Source organism: Mya arenaria, chromosome 8, assembly GCF_026914265.1.
Source record: "Mya arenaria isolate MELC-2E11 chromosome 8, ASM2691426v1".
Classification (NCBI taxonomy): domain Eukaryota; kingdom Metazoa; phylum Mollusca; class Bivalvia; order Myida; family Myidae; genus Mya; species Mya arenaria.
The window spans coordinates 66670536-66681947 of record NC_069129.1 but is presented as its reverse complement, the minus strand read 5'-3'; the positions used below and the strand labels follow the sequence as shown (position 1 = coordinate 66681947).

The following is an 11412-nucleotide window of genomic DNA, read 5'->3' as shown; positions in this document are numbered from 1 at the left end:
TGTGGGTACGATCCCGATCAGGCGGTTCTTTTGCATGGCCACTCAAAATGGTCACCAGTGATGGTTTCTTCACAGGCAGCAAACCCGAGAGTGATTCGTATCAGCTTATAGCTGTCCTCACACCCATTCGTAGGTCAAGTCAAGTCAAGTCAAGTAAGTTTTATTTATAAGTCGGAACATTAACAATATAACACAAGCTCTACAGCACATCTCGGTGTACGTACTGAACAATATAGTTACATTCAGTTTCGCAGAGCTTACACAGCGGGCACTCGGATTTTCTACTCGTAACCTCTGCCGTAGTAAGTTACTTCCGTACGTGAAATACAGGAACGACGTCATTTGTTTATGCTCCAGTGTTTAAGAGCTTGTTCTACCTCACCACTTTAAATGATTGCTTTTATATTAAGAGTTTTAAATCTGTGTATATTGGTTTAATATTATTCACAGGCACGGTTGACCGCAGTTGACCTAGTGCTTTTAGTGACGCAGCAATCATTGTTAAGCTGTTCATGCATTAGCAAACCTTATAACTTCCACAAGAACTTTTATCTTATCTAGTGAATACGGTTTTTGCTGTGTCTTGTCTTCTCGAACAAGGACACGTGTCCTTAAACTATAGTGTACACAGTATAAGCACTAGAGTGACTAGGAAAATGAATAGTATCTTGAACTATGTCTGAACTATTTGTTCATTGCGCAACACTATAAAAAATGCTGTTTTTTTATAATTAGATAAAACAAATCTAGTAAATTGAAAACACAATTTAAAAACTCAAGCAAACGCATTTTCTAAATATCTCTATTTATTATTATGCACAGATACAATTTGGATTATTCATAGAGGGAGAAAATAGCTGGCTCAATTAAAAATACGTTATCTCATTTAAGTTCCGTTCATTATGGCACATAGTGAAAAGGTCACACATGTATATAATATGTATATAAATTGTATAATTATGATAAAAAAGAATTACAGACAAATAATGTAGTTTTTTGTCTCCCACGCCGCCCCGCTGTAACCAAATGTTTTAACAATTATATAAATATAATTGATTCTAACATTCCATTGTTGGCCTATTCCACGAGTATTATTACAGCTGCCCCCTCACTCTGTTAGTGTCACTGCTAGTTCCGGTTCCTGGTTTCCACGGTAACGAGCACCGGTGCCCCAGGCCGCACGACAAACATTGTAGCGATAGGCATCGGCACCTGAGGATACAAACAAGTTGGTTTTTGGTAAGAAAATAGGCTTTAAAGGTATTAATTAAGTCAAATAATTACACACTTTTTATCATACCTATGACCTACATAGTTTTGATATTGTTTCGATACGAGTCCTGTGACAGTATAACGGACTAGGATATGTGTTTCACGTTAATTGTTTAGTTTTAACTGCGACTGAAATACGACATCAACATCATCCGCCTACCTTAAGCCCAGGTGCGCGCCGGAAGCGGAACCTCTGGAGGAGGAAGGCGGCGGTCATTTTGAGCTCGAGGAGCGCCAGCCGCATGCCGATACAGTTCCGGGGTCCCTGGCCGAAGGGAAGGTACGCGTATGGCTCAATTTTAGCCTTGTTCTCCGGCGAAAACCTGTGTGTCAGGAAAATGAGTTAGTTATTAGAAAGAGATGATATACACTCGTGTAGGTACGTCGGAACATGAAAACCAGCCCATTAAAGGATACCGTTTATTAAGAAAGAGCCGGTTTATATTAAAAGCAAAGCGTGGTTGGGCAACTGCTTTGTTAATCCTTTTAACATGGCCAGTTTAAAAACAGTGTAAAAAGATATTATAACGTAGCGTGTGTATATTATATTATCGTTGTAGATATTGGCTCATTATTGCAGCCCCCAATATCACATTTTTTTTTTACTTCAGCCTAATCTCATTCCAAGATTTAACTCATTTTACCACATAACATCAAAAGTTATTAAATCGTATATGTTTCTACACCTTAATTCATACAATATGTTGATTAAAAACTTTGGTCCAGATTCTAAAAAAAAATATTATCCAGCATAAAAGATAATTAGTTACAACCCGATGATTTTTAGCAATTACTCAAGTATTTTTTGTACTCTAAAATTGTTTTTTTTTAAATATTGACGAAATGTTCTACCAACCCATGTACATTCTATGAGGGAATATGTTTTATAAAATTGGTAAAAAACATACACGATTTTGAATCTTTGCTTTTATGTGGTTAAACTGAGATTGAGATCTGACTTGAGTATTTTTGTGATAATAGGGAGCTCTGCTTCCCGGTTACAGTTCTGATATGGGGAGCAATGCGTGAACGATCGAAAAAAGACAAAAAACAATCTTCATTACGATACAAACACATTTCGTAGTTTCATAAGAATGCATAAATCAGCTATTCATGTGCTTCAGTATTATTAGACGGATACGTAAATCAGCTATTCATATACTTCAGTAAAAAACTGACATTGCCCAAGATATACCCATGCAGTCCCTACCGTTCAGGGTTGTACACTTCCGGTTGTTCCCAGTATTCGGGCATGAAGTGAAGGGTCGTCACCGGGATGTGGATCTCGATCCCTTCCGGTATGCGCACGCCACAAATCTCCATTGGCTGTGAGCCCTGCCGGATTAATCTAAAAATGGTTTGAGATTTTTTTCATCATCATCATCATCATCATCATCATCATCATCATCATCATCATCATCATCACCACCACCACCATCATCATCAACACCACCATCATCCTCACCATCATCACCATCATTATAATCACCATCATCATCATCATCATCATCACCATCACCATCAACATCATCTTCATCATCATCATCATCATCATCATCAACATCATCATCATCATCATTGTGCTTTATTACTATAATTATTCCATTTTTTCCATTTTTCAAGATTATCATAGTTATAAGGTCTTATATTTTATGTGAACGTTACTTTGGCGCGACTGGGTGCATCCTTAGCGTCTCACTGACAACCATGTCAAGGTACGACATCCCAAACACGTTGTCGTAGTTCGGCTCCTCCTGGAAAAATGAAATTCATGTTGTATTTGTTATTGTTTCGGAATAGCATCTCTATTAAACTGACAAACAGTAATATGTACCGTAAATGAAAATGATATAAACAGTATTAGCATCAATATAAATATTGGTGTTACCGTCTAAGGAGATAACGTGATACAGATCCAATGGGCGGAGGCGGGGGCGGCTTAACCGATTAACGATTACTCAATGCACACATTACAGACATATTTAATAATTGCCGCGGATCGAAACTAAGTAAACCTTTGCTACGAAATATACCGTTTTTATATCGCATATTTAATGACGTCAATGAAATAAGCTTTATACGGCTTTGGAAGTGCCTTGGATTGAATTTTACAAATGCCCTGAGATGTTGAGCTACATGTAAGACTGCGAACTAACCCTTTCAAGCAAAAGCATCAATTAAAACTGCTTTTAGTTCCTGTACGTACACCTGCTAGTTTCTCGTCAATCTCGGCAATAAGCTTGTCCTGTATGTCTGGGTGTGTGACCAGGTCGTACACCAGCCAGGAGAGAGTGCTCGCCGTCGTGTCGAACCCCGCGATCATAAACACATTGGAGTTACCGATAATGTCCTCGTCCGTCAACTCTGAAATAAGGGAATGCTATTGAGTGTGAAATAATTTTCTAGTCTTTTTATATATAGATATATAAGAAAATACTAGTCCTCTATTGCGGTTGCAAGTCGGTAAATTAAAAGCAATCAAAACACTTATTTTAGAAATACAATGTACACGGTTTTTAAAGGGAATCGGTCACGGATTGGTAATTTGGTAAATAAGAACTTTCCGCCATAAAGTAATATTAAGATAAGATTTGTTTAAAGTCGGCAAGACAGATATACAGACAACATAAGCTCTGATGAGCTTTTATATTATTAGAACATTCCATATAATTTCCAGCATTTTGCAAGCTTTCAATATCATATTTTTACAACTTCTTTGGGCCAGGATTACTTACTAATGAGAATACTGAAAGTACTTGCGTTTTAAATTTGGAACGGGTTACCCCGATCAGTGCTTATAATTCGACTTGCTGCAATACAGCTATAGTTTTGGTCAAGTAGTATATTGAAATCAAATTCAAAATGATGAATACATTATTTTTAAGAGTTTCATGTCTGTTTTAATGGATAATGCATATAAGACATTAGTTTTAAATCTTACGTTCTCCATTTCCGTCTGATTGGTCGCTCTTATCCTTGGCATCTATAAGAAGCTGCAGCAAATCTCGATGGGTCTAAAAGATGCAATCGTAAAGATGCAAGAGAATATCGCTGTACGACTACACATGTAGTACTGATATAATACTTATATTCACAGATGCAATGTCCATTCCGAGAATCAGACGATTTAAGACGAAAAAGTGGTCCAATGACCATGTATTTAGCCAAACTAAGTTCGGCAGGGCTTTTCAGCCTTCTGCTTGCACATACGTGTTGGTCCATTTCGTAACAGCTTGACAATTTAATATTTTACTTCTAATTCAATACTCGCTTTTACGACATCAATTCATGATGACAAAAGAAAAGCCATTGGCATTGTGATTAAAATTCTAAAAAAAAAACAGGGATCGATAAATGACATATATGAACCCCACCGTACCTCTGGCTGTTTCTCGCTCCTCCTATCCTCTATGAGGGCCCGGGAGGCGGACCTGAAAAACTGGCGGCTCTCTTCAGGTATGAAGCTGAAGTTGAAGAACTTGCTCACCATAGATATCTCCGGAAACAGCACTACGATGGAGAACGTACAATGTATAGTGTTGCGGGGCAACAGTTAGGTTTGCAAAAAAAACAATCATGACAAACGTTTTTATTTGTTGTCCTAGAATGAGCAAATGTGTGTGCAAAACTTTGGAAACCAGTGATATAAGACTGCTGACAAAAGATCAGATCTCAGTTTTTCATACTTACGTACGTAAAATGGTGTTTTAATGCTAAAAGCGTTACTAACGCTTAACAAAAATAAAATATTCGGCAATTTTCCACACAATTGAGATCTGTTCCTTAATTATTCATCTAATGTGACTAAATTGAAGGCATAAAGGCCAAACTCAGCTGCTTCTAAGACAAAGAATGTTAAACTGTCAGTCTGTGAGAATGCAGCAGCTTTTAGAAAGTAGAAGCAGTAATGACCAGAAAACGTACAAAAGAGGATGAAGAGGAGGTTTTTGCCGCTAAACTTGAGAAAGCCGTACGCGTGCCGGACGTACGGGTTGTCAGGGTTGTTCTGGGCGTCCACCTCGACACCGAAGCCCACGTTCAGGATCACGTCCATGGTAAAACTTTTCACCAATCTGTGAGAAACGGAATGGGTTATGGATTTAGTATATATATGATAATTTTCTTTTACACATTGAGTGTACCCGTTCCTCTCGACCCTAAATATCTGGGGCCGTATTCATAAAGCTTTTTAAGTAAATTCCTAACTTAAGTCGATTTCTCAAAACTTTCATAGTCAAATTAAAAGTATAAGTGTTTTTTTAACATTGAAGTATTTCTTTTGTAATAAGGTCAATCTAAATTATGTAATTTGGTAATTCTCAAGTTTTATTTCATATGATTAAAGAGATACTTAAATAAGGAAATGTAAGTTAGGAAATGAGAAGTTTTATGAAAACTGCCCTTTGTTCCAAAAGTACCACTTATTTTGAAATAGTAGAAAACCTTTTACCTCACCATTTTAGACGCACATATACAACAAATACCAACACTTTTACCACGATCACTATCTTTTACTTCGTTTAATCAAGCTGATGTCGTTTGGCTTAAATGATCGAAATTGAGATTAAGAGATTAAACTCAATTATTTTCGTATTCTTGGAGCCTGAGGTGAATAGTTTAACAGACGTGTATAGGACGCTTGCTTTAACCTGTGGAACAGTGTAGATCACATACCATAGAAACAACACCGAACACATTGGCCGTTAAACAAACCGTTTAGAAAAAGGTTGGCTAATCAATATGGTACAAGAACCAACAGTAAGATACACCCCAAGTAATAGTTAGATGACATGAAGTAAGATTTTAACGATTAAGAATGGGCAGAGTGAGCGCATCTGTCTTAAAATAATACCTCATTGGCTGATTCATTGTCAACGCAAAATCTGACGCAGGGAGTGTGTATCGGATGAGTGGCAGTAGTCGGACCTTTAAACCCCCACGAAAGGTGAAGTTCTTTATAATTAAACCTAATTCTAAATGATTGCATTTCTGCAATTTCATTGGCTGAACATATCTAAAGACGTTTTACAATCAACGCCAGACATGCATAAGTGCAGCCTTTCAGTTTTCTGAACGCTTGAATTCAATACTATTTACACTTATTGTGTCGGCAAAGGTGCACTATGTACAATCTTATACTCTTGTATAATGCATATTTTTCCAGCCCAACACATAACTGTAGTATTGTCAAATACCGTTGTAGACGTGCATTAAACTGGGACCTTAATGGCGGCTAACACAATCTATCTCAGACTCAAGGCCTCTGAAAAAACAAACCGACTGATATGGCTGCCGTTGAACAAAAATATTATTACACACATAAAAATTAAATATTCAGTTCTGAGGCATTCCTATTCTGTCAGATTTCTTCCCATTTCGTCTTATCGATATGCCGCGAACGTCAATGCCAAAACACGACATAATTATGGTACTTTTTGCCTTTTCATCATTGTACCCGCCTAAATGAAAATACTTTCAGAAATCAGTCACCACTACGGAATCATATCCTGTCTTTACTGGTGATGTGATCAAGTAGTCTTGTAGATACACGCTCCCATACACCGCACATCGAAACCCTAACTTACGGGTTGATATCGAATCCATCCGGATGCTCCTCATTCTGTTTGACCACGTTCTTCTCCAATCTCACCAGACATCTGCTGATGTAGCTGCTCATCTGAATCGGTTATAAATGGTCTTTGCATGTAAGTAGTAACTAAGTATGTATCCAGGTCCCAATTTCTCGAAACTTCTTAAGCGTAATCAACTTAAGTGGCTTATTTCATTAAGCAAAAGTTAAAATTAGTTAGATTAGCTTAATCCTGCTATAAAATACCTAAGATGTTTCGAGAAATTGTGGCTTTCACCATTTAGGTTACCAGAACTGTTGATTCTAAGAATAACTTACACAACAAGAGTAGAGATGGTTATAAATATGTAGCAATGTGGTAAATAGTTAACTGTTGTAAAACATTTAGAACTACAGCTCAAACAAAAACGAACGAAAGTGTGGCTGAATTGAATAAAAACAGAAACAATGAGTTTACAACAACCTTAAATTGGATTTAATGAAGCAACAAGGTTTTGGTGTGTTTTTGTTGTTAACGTACAGGTCTAATTTTGCCGCTGGTAAATGCTGCGGAGAAGGAGGTCCGAAGTAGGCGCCAATATTTCCCTTCCGCAAGGTTCATCAACCGGTGCATTTGCCGCCCCACCGGAAACAACGCCTGTAATGTAAAAAAAGACAATGCATCGTACGACCACGGCTTGCCGACAGGTCCATCTGCCGCTTTTAAATCATAGCATGCCATGTACACCTTTATGGTGTCAACTTAACGTAACAGTTTGACACAGGTATTCCTCTACCGGCAGGATCATGAGTCATTCGAAACTCCTCGGCTATTTTCCATAGAAAACAACCTCGGGTGTATGCCGGTATATCAGTAGAAGTAGTTCGCATTTTTTTAAATAATATATCAACTAATACTCGGAATTACTCGGAAAATAGCTCATTGAGCTAATGTTTCTTGTTAACACATACCCGACTTTAAATAAAGATTCTTGTATCTTGTATCTTGTATAACTAATTGTAGTGTTTTAACATGAACTTTGTGTATCTACGTTCAAACTGATTGCCAAGGAAGTGAATTATTGCATAGCAAATTAAGATTCCCAAGACTTAAGTCATCAAGATTAATTGCTAAAATGAAATTACTACGCGATCTACTTGCTGCGTAGTTAAAATGTAAAGATTTCGGACATTGTAAACCGTCCATACACTTCCGAGGTTGTTTTCGATGGAAGTTGGCCGAGGAGTTCCGAATAGATCATGGGTCGGTTTATCTGCCGCCTCAACGGAAACATAGCCAGCAATAAACATATTTATTGAGTAAAGGTGCAAGCACGGCTTGTCATTGGTATTTCCCTTCCACCAAACTCCTAGGTTGGTTTAACTGCCTCACAGTGGAAACATTGCCTACCATGTACGCATTTATGGCGTATGGTCACAGCTTGGCGCATTCAGGATCATGATCAACCTACAGATAGCTGTACATGTTGTTAATGTCAATTGCCGATTATTCGAAAACGTTTCCATCCAGGAAATACCAAGCTGAAAATAAACCCAACATAGACCGGACCCCCGATAGGCAACTGTTCGGTAACCGACGAGGGTGTGTTTGCCGCATCGACGGAATCCCACGTGCGACCATTCATTTACTCTCCATGGAGTGTAACGGAATCGGTGTAACACCTTGGTATCCGACGATCCGACGAACTCTCCCTACAAGATCGATCGAATAATACGAACTCCGAATAATATTGGTCGTACTATGTGCTGTCAAATGTTAATAAATAAAACATGCTTTTACAAAGTATACGATAACGCAATACTAGTAGCTTACCTTTCTGTCTGTGAAGTTACTGAAGTCCTTGACCATTATGTGTTTGATGATATCGGCGTCGGCCACCACAAGGGACGGGCAGCTCCCCAGGTACGTCCTTCAATACAACAAACGTGAGAATCATGAGGGTGTGCCTTAACATATCAAGTTGTGAAGGATTAGTTTAGCTGTTGCTCTACTCAGAGCAGATCACCTTAATCAAATGTATGCTTTACAAGTACTTACAGTAACTTATTACTGATTAAAATGGTGACAATAAATATGCATGTAGGATATTGAAAATAGTTTGATGTTTAAAGAAATTACACAAATCCAACGACCTTACCCGAAAACCTTGCCGTATTTTTGAATGCTCTCAACGTCGATGTAGCCGAAGCCCTACACAGAATCAAAAACGTGATAAACTGGTCGTAAATACCATTATAGAAAATTGTTTCAACATGAAACTTCATTCATTGTTTCGTATACATAGTTTTAAATCGTACAGATCTAATTCATAAAAATGCATTTAAAATGAATTTCCAAGTACATGATATGCAATTAAATAATGCGGAGGCCACCATAACGCCCGATTTTTCATTTTGACATTTGCGATTTTGCAGCACGGTGTATAATTGTATAGTTAAAAAAATCTGCACACCAATATTTACACTGGTCTGTCCTAGTTTTTGACCGAAGATGACCAAAAAAAACAAAAAAACTAACGCCAAATTGTTAACGACACCGGAACACCCCTCCGGCAATATTTCTCCAGTCTATAATCCTTTATTTTTTCAATAAAAAAATCGGCTCAAACCAATATATATATATATATATATATATATATATATATATATATATATATATATATTCTTCGGGTAATTAAGGGCCCGTTTTCCATGATTCAGACGGTCGGACACAAGTAAATTTCAACCACCTTTACATATGCGAAATTCAGACGTGTGGTTCATCATACCTTCTTGAACTGCAGGGGCATGTCGCCCAGGATCAGGGTGGTTGGTTTTGTGGGCAGTCCCAATCGCCGGAAGTAGCTCTGTTTGTGCCAGCTGTATCTACACAATGTCAAGGTCAAAACTGTAGGTCAAGGTCATAGCTAGTGCAGCAATTGTACAAAATAACACACGCTTAGACCGGCTATTGCGTAGTATTAAATATTAACAAGCCTCGAAAGAGCTATTGACAATGGGTATAGGTTAGAATGTGTTAACTACTTAACTAACATTAAGACCGTTTAATTGGTCTTTTAAAAACCTTTATATTATATAGATATATATTACCACGATAATGAAAAAACGTAAACCGTAGATTTTCCTGAGCAGCTCTCATATAAGAGGTTGCCAAGTATGAGGTTGCAAAGTATACGTACAGGCAGAGGGCCATTATCAGGCCGACCGGAACCAGCAGACAGCCCGGGATGTCCAACAAACCGAGAATCTCCATCACACACCTGTACAGGCAACTCAAATGATGTTTAAATACTAAAATTCGTGTAAATATTTAAAAATAATATAAATAAATGCACTATTTAAAGTTATGCAGTTATATATAAAGTCAATTTGCTTGTTGAATAGAACTTACTGGATATGCACACACTGTATACTATGTATCCAAACGCCACTTATTTTAGTAATTTCAACGAATGAATGAACGATGCAATATTTCTAGCCTCGAAACACGAATGAATGAATTATATAAGATATGAATAATCTTCCGAAAATGTTCACCAAGATAGAATCATAAAATATTAGCAAGTACGTGTCTTTATTTTCCTATTCATAGACAAATATAGACACGTACTAGCTATGTTTTGATTCTATCTTGGTGCATTTTTCGTATGTTATTCATATTTTATATACACCATCGAACACGCTAGTAAGGTTACGAGGTATAGAAGAGAGTTTGTAATTTATTAAACTCAGACAGTCAACAAACAGTTAACACATCTTTACTGTACTTTCGATTTGAAACGAGGTTGATGTTATGTTAATGTACGCTTTATCATTCGATATGTAGTTATTAACTCTTGAGACCCCCCCCCCCACACACACACACACACACCCAATAAACGCAGCTCATTTTATCCCATCTATAGCTAACATTTAAAAATATATATGTTTTTATAATACATGTTAACTAATATATTAGTAAGTTGTAAATATCCTGTGTAACAATTTAAGTAATACAGAATACTAGGTTAGTGCCTTCGGCTCACCCGATAATTTTCACCGCCTTGCACGATTTAAACTTCCTCCATCCACGGCACTAACCTAATATTATGTTTATCCTGTTACTTTGTTTATTAAAACACTTTAAATAACCTTAAAATTATGAAGTATCTTTTAAAATAAGGGGGACAACTGTTGTTTTTTTCCTGTTGACGTCGCCATCCATGTTTAAATGCACCTTTAAAGTACTTCACAAAACGGTTCAATTTGTTTTCAAAACGTTTATATTAAAAGTAATTACATTTAAATACGTCAATATCAATTCAAAACATAAAATGTTTTTAAGAGCATAAACTTGGATCAGTCACCAAACAGTAGCTTATCATTGAACAATTATTCAGCAAGCCCGGATGATTGGATGATTACACAGGTCATGGTTCAAGATCACGAGTGTTTACAAACAATCGCCGCATGTTAAATGGATTTAATTCATGTTGAGGATGAAGTGTTGGATGTGTAGAACTGCGCAGACAAAGAGATATTTCATTTCTGTTGTAAGTGAGATTTTGTCA

The 11412-nt window shown here is 37.1% G+C and overlaps 1 protein-coding gene across 3 annotated transcripts; it reads right to left on the bottom strand.

Moving 5' to 3' along the window:
• Nucleotides 1-795: 795 nt before the first annotated feature.
• On the bottom strand, nucleotides 796-11203 carry LOC128244908 (cytochrome P450 3A5-like). Of its 3 annotated transcripts, none has more exons than XM_052963042.1 (15): nucleotides 10994-11203; nucleotides 10042-10122; nucleotides 9631-9727; nucleotides 9001-9053; nucleotides 8676-8772; nucleotides 7383-7499; nucleotides 6858-6949; nucleotides 5197-5345; nucleotides 4652-4782; nucleotides 4214-4286; nucleotides 3479-3636; nucleotides 2938-3026; nucleotides 2483-2620; nucleotides 1433-1595; nucleotides 796-1212 (listed from the first exon to the last, which is right to left on the bottom strand). In XM_052963042.1, the coding sequence occupies exons 2-15, from the start codon at nucleotides 10113-10115 to the stop codon at nucleotides 1129-1131; spliced, it is 1515 nt and encodes a 504-aa protein (XP_052819002.1). In that variant the 5' UTR covers nucleotides 10116-10122; nucleotides 10994-11203; the 3' UTR covers nucleotides 796-1128. The 3 variants fall into 3 exon arrangements, with proteins under 3 accessions (XP_052819002.1, XP_052819001.1, XP_052819000.1); XM_052963041.1 differs by lacking the exon at nucleotides 10994-11203 and adding an exon at nucleotides 10254-10486; XM_052963040.1 differs by having other exon boundaries at nucleotides 797-1212; nucleotides 10888-11203.
• Nucleotides 11204-11412: the final 209 nt, after the last annotated feature.